Raw genomic sequence first — 15,541 nt, forward strand, 5'->3', positions numbered from 1 at the left:
GAAATGTGCCATCCTGGTTACCCCTGGGTGGCACAGAGACACATGGAGGTCTTGCAAAGCCTGACTGATTGTTGCCGAACTGTAGACCCCGGAGAAGGTATCTGCAGCAGGGTTTTCTTTCCCGGGCCGGTAAACAATGTCGTATCTGTAGCAAGCTAGGTCTATCCGCCATCTCATAATTTTTTCATTCTTAATTTTCCCGTTATTTTTCCCATCAAACATGAATGCCACGGATCGTTGGTCCGTAACGAGCGTGAAGTGGTTTCCCAGTAAATAATGTCTCCATTTCCGCAGCGCTTCAACGATGGCGTACGCTTCCTTCTCTATCGCTGAGTGTCTCTGCTCGCTTCTAGAGAGAGTTCTTGAGAAGAACGCGACCGGCCGCCCAGACTGATTAAGTGTAGCAGCTATGGCGTGATTTGAAGCGTCGGTCTCCACCACGAAGGGCACCGAGCTGTCGATCGATAAAACCACGGACTTACTGATATCATCCTTGAGATTGTGGAAAGCTCTTACAACAGCGGCATCTGGTGGAAAGTTTTTGCAATGCACTAAGGGATGTATTTTCTCGGAGTATTGCGAAATCCATCTCGCATAGTAGCGAACATCCCGATCACCCGGCGCATTGTTTGCAAGTCCTGAGGTGGTGGAAGCTCACGGAGCGGGCGCAATCGCTCAGGATCAGGCTTAATTGTGCCGTCGGCTATTGTGTAGCCGAGAAGGTCAATTGACCTTGCCGAGAATACGCATTTCTCGTAGTTGAGAGTCAGATTATATTTTCTAGCAATGCTCAAGAATCTGTCCAGATTCCTATCATGTTCCCTCTGATCCCTACCGCACACTGTGACATTATCCACGTAAACAAAAGTGTCTTTGAGGTTTTCATCTGAGATGATGTCGTCCATAACCCGTTGGAAGCAAGCTACTCCATTCGTGACACCGAATGGTATCCTTCTGAACTGGTAGAGGCGCCGCCCTGCCTGGAATGCGGTGTAAGGTTTGTCTTCCTCTCGGATGGGAATTTGATGATAGGCGCTTCGCAAGTCGATGGTACTGAATACCTTATAATTGGCCACGCGTTCGACCATCTCATCTATGCGCGGCAGGGGGTAGGCGTCGAGTTGGGTGAAGCGATTGACCGTTTGGGAATAATCGACAACCATTCGTTTCTTATGGTTCTGACTGCTGGTTACTAACACCTGTGCGCGCCATGGCGAATCGCTCGGTTCTATAATTCCCTCCTCCAGTAATCGCTTGGTTTCCGAAGTGATGAAATTCATGTCAGCAGTGGTATATCGCCGCGATTTGATCGCTATCGGTTTGCAGACCGGCGACAAGTTAGCGAACAGCTGGGGGACGTCACCTCCGCGGTGGTCAACGCATTTAAAATTAGACGAGGCTTGCTTCCTCCAAAGGGTATTTCGACGCTCGTGTGCTGCTTGAGGACATTATGACCCAGAATTACGTCTGCGCACAAATCACGAAGCACCAGTACCTTTACATCCCGATGCGTGTACCCTTTTACGTCCAATTCAACATTGCAGTACCCTCGTACGCGGGATTGTAGTGAGGTGGCGGCCATGCATACCGTATTGTCAGTCGGGTGGATTACCCATTTCCTGCCCTTCACTAGCGAGCTGTTGACGAAACTTTCAGAGCTACCGGTATCAATCAGTGCCTCAGCCATATGCCCGTTAATTCGTACGTTGATGATAGCCCTGGATAGATTCCCCGGGGAGGCTGCAGTCAATTTATTTTGCGAGTAGAGAGCCGCAGAAGTGGGTTTATTTCTCCTTAGAGTAGATTTACATACCCTGGCATAATGCCCTTTCTTGTCGCAATTCATGCATGTGGCATCTCTGGCGGGACATTTTTGACGAGGATGCCTTTTGTACCCACAAAAGAAGCATTTACCAACCGGAGCAGTTGCTGAGGAGTTTGACGAGGTCTGGGTATCCGGCTCCTCGGGTGTTTCTCCATCCCCTATGTCTGGCTGTGTCTGTGCCAGTGGGGTTCCTTGGGTTCCCATCGTAGCAGCGTTCATGAGCAGCATCGGTGTCCCAAATGACTCAGATTGCTGCTGAGCCGTATCCATCGCTCGAGCCTGATCGACTACCTTGTCAAGAGTGGGTTGCGCTTTCTCTAGTAAGCGTTGCCGTATGTGGGCTGATCTGAGTCCTTGGATGAATGCCTCCCGGGTCGCTTCCTTTCGGTGTTCCTCGGCGCTTACCGCCCGGAAGCTGCCGTCTTTTCCCAGCTGATTCAGAGCTTGCAGGAACTGATCGATTGTCTCCCCGGCTGCTTGCTTGCGTGTGTTGAGAAGATGTCGTATGTATACCTCGTTCTTGGGCTTCACGTAGAGCGCTTGCAGCACCTCGATCGCTGCTTCGTAAGTGTCGCACCCCGAGAATAGCTTGTACACGCTGGGCGAGACATGATTCACGAGAGCGGCAAATTTGTCGGCTCCCTCTTCGATGATGGTCAGATAGTGTGAGAAGGAACAGAACCAATGTGACCATTTCATTTCTGCGTCAGTCGCGTTCGGGTCTGCATCGAACCTCTCTGGTTTGTAGATCTTGTCCATCTTTGGTTGAGAGAGCCGAGAAAATCAAATGGAATAAATTGAAATAAGAGCGAGAGATGAACCTTCAGAGTTTAGGCTTTATTCCATTTGATTGGAGCCGCTTCTGTGGGCACACCGGGGAATACAGGTTCAGCTAGGAGTACATAAGCAGTAACGTATACATGTGCAGTTAATCATTGCAGACAATCCGCGTAAGCACGGAGTTCGATATAATTTCCATTCTCACCAGTCAATGAGCACCTTCAGTTAACGAGCATCAAGTGAACAGCCGATGTCAATGGCAATGCCCCGGGGACAATCACTCGTGCCGCAGAGACCTCCCCTTATACGCGAGACGCACAACATGTGATCCCGCGTCATGTCCCTCAATTCACGACAATTCACCACAAAGGTCAAGGTCACTTTGTCGCAAATCAGGGGAGTCGACGAAACCCTTATTTTTTGAGTAATTTTGACCGGATCGTCTTCGAACCTCATGGGAATATAGGTCATGGTCTGGCGCTCAGCTCATTAATTTTTGGTGGCGATTGGCCTTGACCTTCATGTTTTTTTTTTTTGTTTTTTTTTGTCTGTAATCACGTATAAATCACTCTGCAGAGCACAGTTATCATTGGAAATTTTTGTAACTTCGCATATCAGAGGCCTTTAGAGGTCCCTTTCAGCGTATAAAATTTTGAAGGTCAAAGGTCAAGGTCACTGTTGCAAATCAGGGGAGTCGACGAAACCCTTATTTTTTGAGTAATCTTGATCGGATCGTCTTCAAACTTCATGGGAATATAGGTCATGGTCTGGCGCTCAGCTCATTAATTTTTGGTGGCGATTGACCTTCATGGTTAGCAATTAATAGAGACATGATGGCGATATAGCGAGTGTTAGCACGTGTTACGTAAAGTTCTGTACTCTGGGTCCATTGTTTCAGGTGATTCAACATTTGAGTTGACTTTGTTGTGTCCTCTCCCCCCATTCCCTACGTTTTTATATACAACTAGACGACCTGTGAACCCGTTGGGTTCCCGTTGTGACAGCGGTTGATCAAAAAAAATCGTTTCAAAAAAATAAAAATACAAATAATAAAAGATAGCTTCAGGGAACTATACCGCTGAGGTTGTTTGCATTGATCAAATAATCTCGAAGAATACTTGACTGAATCGGGAATTGATTTTTTAATCATTTTTTTCGTTGCCCGATGTTAACGAATCTTGATACTGCATACCGCAGGAGAATGGTGAGTAAGATGGCCCTAAAATTTTTGTGCTATCATGTACCGTTTTGACTATTTCGGGAACATACATACATACATACAAGATGAGAGTTTTAGTAATATATAGATGTCAAGGCTCGTGGTGAGAACACAGATGGTGAAACAGGATGGATATAACTGCAAACTGTCAGGAGGGGGAAAAATAAATAAATAAAAGGAAACTTGTGGAGGGTTAATGTAGGTGGAAAATATCATGGTTTTTGGATCGAGTTCTCCTGGTCTCACCCAACTGTGCTGTACGTCGTCCTTCCTCCATCATTTGTGTTCCTTCTCCTTTGGTCTCATTTTCCACTTTTTGATGAAATTCTTGTTTTGATAACTTTGTACATGGCTGTCTTGTTTGGAATTGTGTTTTTTCATTCTCATGTGGTGTTCTTTTTATTTTTTATTGGTAATAAAAACTTGCGCTTTTGGGTGGGCTACTTATTGTCTTATTGAAAACCCACTTTGGCCAACCATAGGCATCTTGGTGAATGGTAAGAGTACCCAATGTCCTCAACACACACACACGAACACACGAACACACACACACACCAGTATTTGAACCTGGATTCACAGCATCGGTGAGCTGTGTGCTCAATTGGGAATGTTCGACTCCAACCCAAGTTTGTTAATTTCTTCTTCCATCCACTGCCTGACTTCTTGTCAATGGCAGCCATGGTTGTTTTGTGGTTTCCTATTTTATATTATTGCGACCACGGGTACCGAGACACCAGCTTGTCACTCGGGGGGATTAATTCCCGGTTGTCCTCGGAAGAGCCGGACCTGGGGCCACCGCTCACAATTAATGTTGTGGTACGGTGGGTTTAGAACCACGAACGCCACCGAGTTAACCACGAGTTCCAGTGTCCACCGTCTAATTATTCCGTTTAACTAGAGGTCACGTGGTTACCTGAGCAGGGAGCGCGCCCTCGGCAAAGCACCAATGTTATGTCGATTAGATTTTAATTCGGGCGGCTGAGCGTTTGAACCGCTGGTGCGAGCCAAAGATTTTTTTGGTCAAATCTGTGGTAATTACCTCCCAGTCTATCGAGGTTCGGACAATGCTCGACCAATGGAAGGAAAGGACAAACACGGACAGGTTGGAAGTCGACAAATGATTTATTAATGATAAAATAAATAAAAAGAACTTTATTTTCTGAGGTAAATAAATGAATAAATTTCAAAGCAATCAAAATGAATACTTACTCAGGCAAAATCAATCAAAATGACAGGAAAGAGACAGAGAGCAGATGCTTATGGGGGGGTTTACTTACAACTATACACAGACAAGGGTACCCAGCAGATCATTCGGGGGGGGGGGGGTCGTCTCACTCACCAGAGAGAAGTCCGTGAAGTGAAAAAAAAATGAGAAGTGCGTGAGTGTCCCGTCCATCGCCAGCACCCAGCCTTGCCGTGCACCCACTCGCCAACAGCCTTGGATGCCAGTCGACGTGTGGGGGGCACTGAGATCGTCTGTCGCGGGTTTAGACCCTAGTGCTGCGACACGGGCAGCTCCTCACACTTCACGAAACTGGTGACGTCCAGTGACCCACACGGTCTGTTGGTGACTGACCCGTGCCTCACTCGTTGTGACCGACCCGTGCTTCACTCATTGTCGGTGCTGCTCACACCCACACGCGCACCATACGCTCGCTTGCTCAAGCACTGGGAAGGATGAATTATCTCGTTGGCGCTGGTCAGACACCCACACGCTCACTTGCTCGCTTCCTCGCTTGCGTGCTTCCTCTCTGGCTCGCTTCTTCCCTCGAGCGGTTCAACTCTCGCTTTCTTTTTGGCTCGCTTGCCCGCTTCTTGCTCGCTTCTCTTCTCACGCGCTTCCTCTTTCGCTTTCTTCTCCTTTTGTACAGACCTCCAACTCTTTTTTTTTTTTTTTTTTTTTTAAATATCTGCGGCCCGTCTCGGCGGGTGCAGAGTCCCCTCAAGCTCACCCCGCCCCACTTGCGCACCATCATGACAACCCGTGCGCTCGAAAAAGGGCAGGCGTCGGCACTCTCGAAAGACATATGTGCATAAACGTTGCTGAGGAAAAATGAGGGCGGGCTTCAGAGCTCGTGAAAGAAATGTGTGTAAACCTGTCTGTCGTAAAGAAAAAAGCTTCCCATAAGAGAGGGGACCTATTCTTCACCCTTCTCAATGCATCACATTTATAATCCCATTAGATATGGGGATGGGGCTAATCTGAAGATGCATTTTAGGAAATAACTGTTTGAGGACCTGGATGTGTGGATGCATTCATCAGACTGGATTCTGAAATCCATAACAATATTTTCAAGCATTTGCTGTTGCAGTTCTTATGTACACCTTTATCTCAACCCCCCCCTTCCCCCCAATGATCCTCACAAAAATCTATTTGTGATCTCAGAAATTGTTAAAATTATTCTTTGTGTATTTTCCTGTGTTTTAAATACTGTAATTCATTATTTTCTGCAAATTTTGTGCTTCTGGTTAGCAAGTAACCATTTTGTGCAGCCGCAGATGTCCAGCCCGTTGGAGGGTGTTAAGCTCACTGTGACCAATCTCCATCCTGTCGTGACTGAGGAGGATATTGTGGTAAGGGTTGTATTTTTTTTATTTTATTTTATCCATCCGCCAACGAAATTGACCCGAGGCATTGTGTTTTCAAGTTTTCCATCCGTCTGTCCTTCCATCCGTGATTGGTTTTTGTTGCTGAGATAACTCGAACGGCTAAAGGGATCCAAGTCAAAGTTCGTGCATGTATGCGTAATGATGCAAAGATGACTTGATCCGATTTTGGGGTCAAAAGGTCAGAGGTCATAAGTAAAATTGTAATGCTTGAGAGCAGTGGAAAGGATTTAAATCAAGCTTGGTACAAGTTTCACTCTCCTCTCCCCATCTATGTATAATTTTTATATCGATGTCCAGGGTGGGGCATTTTATATCTGACGGTTTTATTATCCTTATAACGTTTTTATTTCTAAATCAAATAAAATAAAATTTCTACACAACATTGGCACATACTTCAAGTTTTTAAAATCAATTTTCATTCTTTATTTCGTAAAAATTACATCAGACAAATGGGCCCTTTTTGAATTCGTGCATTCACGACAGTGGATCATCATATTGTTCATTACCGCAAGCAATGTCTCTTGATCAATAGAGCGGATGGTTGCAGTGATGTTTGCCTTCAATTCATCGATCGATGTTGGATGTTCCTTATAAACTTTGCCCTTCAGAAATCCCCATAGGAAGAAATCTGGTGGAGTTAAATCTGCCAAATCAAAGTGTGCCTCATCTGTCATGGTGACCTTGTTTGTGAAATTGGCATGCTCATTGGATTTAAAAGAAATTAAAAATTAACAAAAAAAATGCTCATTGCATTTAAAGTGCTCCATCGTTAAAAATTTTCAAGTATAATCTGTAAAACAAAGAAAACAATAATTAGTTATGCCAAGACTGCTTCTGGCTAGAAAGATTGCAAATGTGTCGGATATAAATGCCCCACCCTGTATAATGATGTATTCATGTGGTGGAGGCATATTGGTCTATGTCTGTGCCGTTCGAGCCTCATTTGAATTTAAGTGGTGCGTCATGGAGTTTGAAAAGGATTTATTTTGGTGACTTGTTTATATTGTTGTCATTTTTGGCCTCGCTCCTGGTGCCGTGGGAGGGGAACAAAAGGTCAAATACCAAAAAAAAATGCAATTACGGGCACATTTTAAAACTTTTTTGGTTTTTTAATGAAACTTTGTATATGCAATCATCACTGATATGTGCAACGATCCCCCCCCCCACCCCCAGTTCATGCCCCAGCAGATGGGAACTTGGGACCATGGATCAAAACAATATTTTTTTTTCACTCAAAATTTGATATTGGGTCATTCCCAGTGGAACCTTTTGCCATTTTTAGGTCATCTCTACCAAGATTACCTAATAAAGCCGGACCAAATGTCCGTCATCCGTACATCCGTCCGTACGTCCGTCAACAATTTTTCTTCCTGATCTTGATGAAACTTAGTATGTGAGTAGAGGTTGATGAGTGTTGCACAACGATATAACTTTTGTCCGGGTTCAAGGTCAGGCTCAAGGTCACGAGATCACGTAAGTTATAAAAATCGCCATTTTCAAAACCTATCCAGTCTGCAATTCTACAAGATATTCGGCAACTGTTCATTGATTATGATAGTAAAAAATATTATCTTGTATCTAACTGGACAGATTTTTGAATTTCTTTCCCGTTTGATCGTCACGTGATCTGGAAGATGGCCAAAAACGTCGATGCTATTCGCAAAGAAGGAAGAAAAGATTTCGACCAATCATCTCTCAGCCTGGTATCCGACCCCAATTTTTTTTTTTGTAACGTTGACCGTCCACGAGATCGTGTCAAGTTTCCTAGTTTCCTGAGCTGCCAGCGTTGTCTGAACGGTCAAGTAAGGCCTTAGTTATTTTATAACTTGGTTTATGGATCCGCCGACGGTATATTTGCCGAAATGAAATATAAATATAAAACACATTTTTAGCCTTTTATATTTATACATTTTCCGCCGAAGGTGCAAAAGTTTCAAAACCCGAAATGTAAACGTCGGCATTTATTTTCAAAATATAATTTCGTGCGCGCGCGCCAAAATGCCGAGTCATCATTAACCAAACTGCGCAGTAGAACTGTACAGTAGTCTTCGGTCATGGCGTCTGAGCAGTGGCCAGCGTGGTTCAGATTGACTGTGGTTTCTGGGGCAAAGGTGATTGTTAATAAGTATGCCAGTGGTATAAATTTGAGTGACTGTATTGGTGATTTAATCACGCAACATCTTGACAACGAATATTCTGGCCGAACGATTGCATCAATTCAGTGCATCAGCAGGGATAATTCGCAGACTCCTCTCGATCGTGCCGATTTTGTTTCCATCGAAAGTTGTACACCGCTGTTCGTATTGAAAGATTTTGGTGCCAAGTACGTCAATGTTTCCCTGCGAGATGCTGATATTCAGCCTTCAACGGACCAGAAATCAGCCTTTGATGTGCTCATGTGGATGGGGAGACGGTACGATCAGATGCCCGCTCAAAAGTAAGAGCTGGTTATGGCTCTGATTGACCGTTTTGAGCGTGTTGACTCCTAGTAGACACCTTTTTTTAGGTCATCTCTACTGAGATGACCAAATAAAGCAGGACCAAATGTCTGTCCGTCAGTCCGTCCGTCAACAATTTTTCTTTTCGATCTTGATAAAACTTAGTATGTGGGTAGAGGTCGATGAGTGTTGCACAACGATATAACTTTTGTCCGGGTTCAAGGTCAGGGTCAGGGCCACGAGGTCACGTAAGTTATAAAAATCACCATTTTCAAAACCTATCTAGTCTGCCATTCCACAAGATATTCGGCAACTGTTTATTGATTATGATAGTAAAAAATATTATCTTGTATCTAACCGAACAGATTTTTGAATTTCCGTACCATTTGGCCGCCACGTAACCTGGAAGATGGTCAAAAACACCTCCTGGTACAAAGAAAACTTTTTACTTCCGATCTTGATGAAATTTGGTATATGAGTAGAGTTCGATGAGTGATACCCAACGACATATTTTTTTCCCGGATTTGAGGTCAGGGTCAAGGTCATGAGGTCACGAAAGTTGTAAAGGTCGCCATTTTCAAAACCTATCTTGTCTGTCATTTTAGGAGCTACCTGGCAACGGTTCATCGATTATGATAGTAAAAAACATTATAGAGATGACCGTCACCCCCACACGGGGGTAATTTTTAAACACTGCTTTAGGTGGGAAGCATGCGGATTTGCAATGGCATGCCATCGACTTTGCTCTAGTTTAAAATTTTTGCATGGGAATTTGCAGGGAAAATGCTGCAGCTTTCTTCTGTGATCCAGTTTAGTTACTGCATGGTCATGGTTTCAATAAAAGAAGCCTTTATTTGTGCATTTGCATTGGAAAAAAATTGGTTTTCTTCAAGTCTCCACACCAAAAATCATCCACAGCACCATTGACCGGAATATTGCCACAACGGTGATACAGAAATGTGGGGTATAATAAAATGGAGTTCCTGTTTTAAGATCTTTTCCAGAATGGATAAATAACAACCAGGACCTCGAGCTTTAATGTGGTACAACAGCAGGAATCCTTTAGAATAAAGCATGACAGACACGGAAACGAACACACACTTATATACTGTATATAAGTAATACCTCTTAAAGCAATATTAAAAATATTGTGTTTGTGTGAAATGTATATATGGGCAATTCCAGCTACAGAGTAACATGAAATGGCAATCAAATTTGTATATGACTGTATACTTAGTATATCCAGGTCTAACGATCAACGATTCAGGATGCTGCTGAATATTTATAACGACATCCAGGCATCATCTCTTCTATGTCCAGCCCAGACATTCAAGATATAAAATGAAGAAAGCAGTCTATTGTTTCTGATATAGTTTGTCTCAAACTTTGTAACGTGAGTAACAATGTAACGTGAGTAACGTCCCGTGAGGAGGGGTGTAACGTGAGTAACAGTGTTTTGCCAAGAAATCTATAAATTATCATAATTTATTGTTTCCTAATTGCCAATTAAGCAGTTATTGTCTTAAGACAAAGGTGGTAGCACATCCAAAGTACCATAATACAGAAAGGTCCATTTTGGGCAGGTCAGTTTGTCAATAAATAGTATTTGAAGTAACAATGACGTTACGTCACGCACATCGCTCAAATACCGGGATGGGACCCTTTTCTACTTGCGTCTTTCATGGTGTTTTCCTGAGAGCTAGGAAATAAATCATACACCATTGTTATCTGCGTAGCGTCCCCTTTCACATCATGTGTAGATCATTAACATCCGATCATTGGTTATCGCACAGCGCGTCAATAAGTGAAGTGTACTTGGCGGGCTAATGCTTCACAACGCACGGTGCGGCGTCGTCCTCCACGTCGGTCACTAAACTTCACGGCCACACCAACCACAAAGGAATGGGCTTATTCAGCTGAGATTTTGCAGCCAATCAGTGATGAGCTAGCGCAGTACCGCGACGTTTGACCGGCCTCGATCATACCAGTGGTTCTGAAGTTATCATCTTCTGTCCAACAAACATGTCGATTTTTCGAAAACGAAAACTTTCGTCATGTTAATTAGGTTGTTATTTAGGTGGCCCGTGCCCTTGTCCCTGTGGACCCCACGTCTTCCGGTTCTGCAGTCCTGCAGCTGTACTGCCATCGTGTCATGTCTGACCAAGAAACAGTTCGTTTTAACTGATCCTTCCCATTATATCATTGGGCTGCGCATTCAAAAAATTTAAGGTACATATCCTCAAGAATTAAAAAATCAAGAATTGGTTCCGATTCAATACGAAATCAACCGTAGAAGTTGACTTCGTCGGCTGTTTTTTGTTTTTCTCGCCGAGTGGCAGCCATGACGCTCGGCACGTGTGAGTTGCCTACTCTCCTATTGGAGGGATCTGTATTTGGGGTGAATTTTAGAATTGTGTACCGAAAACAATTCCAAAATGGTTTTCAGAATGCCACTTTCCAATGCTGAGAGGCAAAGATGATTCCGTGCCAAGAAAAGACAGCTTGGCCAGTATGAAGAGTTTAAAACCAAACGTCGAGAAGAAGTGAAAACAAATCGAGAGAAAAAGAAGAATAAAGAGAAACTGCTACCAAAGAAAGAACAACTTGCCCTTCAGAGGAAGAGGAGGCAAGACACCAAGAAAAGGGTGGCAGCTTGCAGACAGAGGAAGAAACAACAAAACCAGAATGCAACACCTCCTGCATTCAGCATTGCTCGGGCTATGGCCATGGCTACTGCCCGTGCCAAACGGAGCTTGCCAAGTACGCTGAAAAGGAGAAATGCAGTGTGCAAAAGACTTTACCAGACGATGTATAGTCAAGAAGCAGAAGCGGAGGATTTTCCAGAGCAGGGCAACCGTAAGCAGCAACGGGGTTTAAGTGAGGAAACCAAAGCAGCTGTCATCGCCTTTTACGAAAGGGATGACGTCGGCAGGCAAGCTCCTGGGTGGAAAAATTTCACCACCATTCGAGAAGGCAGTAGCCAGAAGAGACAATTGCAGACTAGACATTTGACATCGGTGAGAGAGGCATATGCTTTTTTTGTAGAGGCAAATCCTGATGTATCCGTTGGAAAGTCAACATTTGCGAGTCTTTGACCTCAGCACGTCCTATTGAGCAGCAAACTGCCTCACAATGTTTGTCTCTGCAAGTACCATGAAAACTTCATTGCAGCTGTAAATGCACTACATAGAGCAGTCCCTGAATTCCCAGACTACTCGACAACTCTGCCAGCAACGTTTGTGTGCGACCCATCCACCAAGATGTGCTGGATGAACGAATGTAATGAATGCAAGGATGGAAAGGGATTCCAGACGAAGTGCAGAGACGTGCTATCCGAGGTGGCTGCAGATTTCTTCTCATGGTTCATCTGGAAAAAGGATGAAGATGGAAAACTGGCTAAAGTTTGTGAGGAAGGCTCTATTGACGAACTGGTAGAGTACTTCAGTGGTATTCTTCCACAGTTTTGGCAGCACACTTACTACAAAAGGGAACAAGCAGCATCATACCAACTTCAGCGTGAAACTGCTGCCCTTGATTCTGCTTCTCATGGGTTGCTTCGAGTAGATTTTTCAGAGAATTATATTTGCGAGGCTCAGGATGAAATCCAGAGTGCCCATCGGAAGCAGAGTCAGGTCAGTCTTTTCACTGCTGCCTTCTGGTATTCAGACTCTCCATTCCATTGTCATTGCATCCGATGACCTTACGCATTCTAAGAATACAGTGGTTGCATACCTGCACCACATCCTGCAGAACCAGATTCCCTAAGACAACTGTCAATCTGGTTCGATGGAGCACCTTCACAATTCAAGAACAAGTACACCCTAGCAACCATAGCAGTCCTTGAAAAGAAGCATGACATCCGCATTACGTGGAACTTCTTTGCGACCTTGCACGGCAAGGGTCCCGTGGATGGTATTGGTGGTTCTGCAAAACGCTATGTCTGGAATGCTGTGAAAACACGAAAATTTCAGGTGAATAATGCCACTTCATTCACTGCAGCATTCAAGACGATGCTTAATGTTGAGGTGATGGAACTGATACCACATGACATAGAACGCATTAACAAGGAGCTCAACCGAGATGAAATCTACAAGAATGCTTGGCCGCTGCATGGCATTGCCAATGCCCATTGCATTACTGTGAACGGCACTGATATCGATCTGCATTCCACAACCAGTGAGAAGCCAACTGTAGATACTGTATCACCGCATAGAGGTAATGAATCTGAGAATGTACCAGACACAAATCAAGATGAATCTGCAGCTCATCTGATATAAACCAGTGATCCAGCGACTGGAGAGGACGAATGAACAGTTCCAGAAAGCAATGCAAGTCATGATTATTATTTATGTAATTCCAATGAATATGACGTACCCTTAATGGCAATGGTTGATGTCATGTGGTTAATGGATAACATGAACATGTATTAAAACGCTTTGAACTTTTGTTTTCAGAATATTGAGATAGGCAGATACTATGTTGTCTACTTCTCCAGAAAATACTACATTGGACGTGTAACATCAGTGGCTGAGGACGACAGATTATCCGTGAACTTCCTCCACAAGTTTGGTGACAATTACATCTTCCCAAGGAGGCCAGATGTTGAAGATGGTGTTGAACCCAACAGGATTTTCTATGGCCCCCTCACTGTCAGCAACCATGACCCAGATAATGTAAAATTTATGGACATCAGTGAGTCAGACATCCAGAAGCGTTATGAGAGCTTAAGAAAGCTGCTCCAATGAACAGAGGTGTCACTATAGATGTAGGGTCACTACCAATCAATTACCTGCTGCAATGAACAGAGACCATGTGAGATGGGGTGACATACATGACAATGGGTTATAGTGACTATTTACCATGTTAACAGACTGCTGGATGAAAAAGTAGAGCGTGACGTGACGTGGCGGGGGGTATGATGGAGATGCATGTAGTTGTAAGGGGTTTTGCATTCAGAAGTTAGTATTGCCTAAACGTTAAGGCCTACATGTACTATTCTGTTGAATAAAAATGGTTAAAGGTTGTGAACATCACAGTATGGTGAACTTCCACCACTCAAATCTACTGGTAACGTGAGTAACGTAACATGCGTAACACAACTTTTTTTTTCTTCAAATGCCTTTTGTGCAAAGTTACGGTTATATTATGTTAAAATCTTTCACAAATCTCTCAATACCTTGCACAATTGCCCGATCGCGCCAACAATACGTTTTGGGGGATGCTCCACTGGGCGATACCTCCCTGACAGCTGGCGTGCCGTCTCTTGCTTCGTAGCAATTCGTGCAGCTAGCGTCGGTCCAGAGAATGAGACTCGACCGTCTGGTGTGAAGGGAGGAACTTGGGTGGAGAAGGCGGAGTCGGGAGCGAGTGGGCGGAGTGGTAGACAGGACTGGGTGAGTGGGTGGAGAAGGGCCGGAGGAGGCGGCGGAGTCACAGGCGATGACGACAGAATGGTGGGAGTGGAAGACTGAGTCAAGAGCGAGTGAGCGAAGACTGGTGGGTGAAGAAGGTGAAGTTAGAAGATGTGTCGAGAGATCGATCCCAGGACGAGCCGACAGCAGCGATGGGCAAGACACCAAAACCTGAACTACGGACGGCCTCCCCACCCATCCTTTATAGACCCTGGGGTGCAGGGTGGGCGTATTACCCCGAAGTGATGTCGTCACCCGAATTGGCCGCTCTGATTGGGCCCGGACCACTGCGTGGCCTGGTCGTGATGGCCGGAAGCGGCTCCACTCCACTTTCCCTTTCCATCCTTGCATTTATCCTCCATTGTGCACATGGTTAGCGCGTGGGTCCTCCCACCATAGAGCATGCCCCGTACAATGCGCGAGGTTCCGCCATTGTACACGTGGTCAGCGTGTGGGTCCACCCGCCATCGATTATGCCCCGTACAGTGTGCGTGGGTCCGCCATTGTACACGTGCTCAGCGTGCGGATCCGCTCGCCATCGAGCATCGTGTTCGCGGTTATCAGAGGCGGTGGGATGCACGGTGCCAGCCTGATCTGCCAGGTAATTGAGGGAAAGGATTGGATATAATTATTCATGGAAATTTGGATTGAAGAAGAGTGTTATGGATTGAGTGGATTGAAGAGTGGATCTTAGATATTCCAGGCACCACCCTAAGGGACCGCCTCAGGTTAACCCAAGGAGACCACCGTTTGGTGGATGACACCTCAGCACCACCCCAACACACATCACTGCAATCTGACCCTGGAGCTTTACCCCGTGGTTTTCTTCCTATCATCAAGGAATGGGTGTTCCGATGGCTTTGCCCAAATCCTATCATCTGGTGAGCTGCCCTGTGAAGGGCAGCAGCACAGGAGAGACTGCCACGGAGTGGGTTTTCAGATTTCCTTACATTTATGGGTTTTGTGGAATGAAGGGTCATACGGTGGCCGGAGTGCAAATCCTGCTACGAACCTCCTAAAAAATGTAACCCAACTGCAGAACGACGTCCGCAGACAGTTGGGCACTGAATGGATGGCCATTGGCTCACAAGGGGCTCCTCTGCCCTTTGACACCTTGCGTTTTTAATCCTGTTGGTTGTCCACATCCATACACCACCCTCACCAGGAAACCTGGTGGGGTAGACAGTTTAGTCGCCGACAACCTGACCACGAAACAGGTTAGTGCAGGTTTACATGGTACCTGTCGCAAGTGACAGAT

The 15,541-nt window shown here is 45.1% G+C and overlaps 1 protein-coding gene across 4 annotated transcripts in view; it reads left to right on the forward strand.

Annotated features, from left to right (window-relative positions):
- Positions 1 to 15,541, forward strand: part of POLDIP3 (DNA polymerase delta interacting protein 3) — a 65,336-nt gene that overhangs the window by 40,951 nt on the left and 8,844 nt on the right. For all 4 annotated transcript variants that reach the window (XM_085845144.1, XM_085845975.1, XM_085847553.1 and 1 more), the window contains one exon: positions 6,318 to 6,398. In XM_085845144.1, coding sequence (XP_085701270.1) covers positions 6,318 to 6,398 — 81 coding nt within the window. The remainder of the gene's footprint in view (positions 1 to 6,317; positions 6,399 to 15,541) is intronic.

Source organism: Eptatretus burgeri, chromosome 1 (genome assembly GCF_056783735.1).
Source record: "Eptatretus burgeri isolate ZD-2024b chromosome 1, Ebu_testis_v1, whole genome shotgun sequence".
NCBI lineage: Eukaryota > Metazoa > Chordata > Myxini > Myxiniformes > Myxinidae > Eptatretus > Eptatretus burgeri.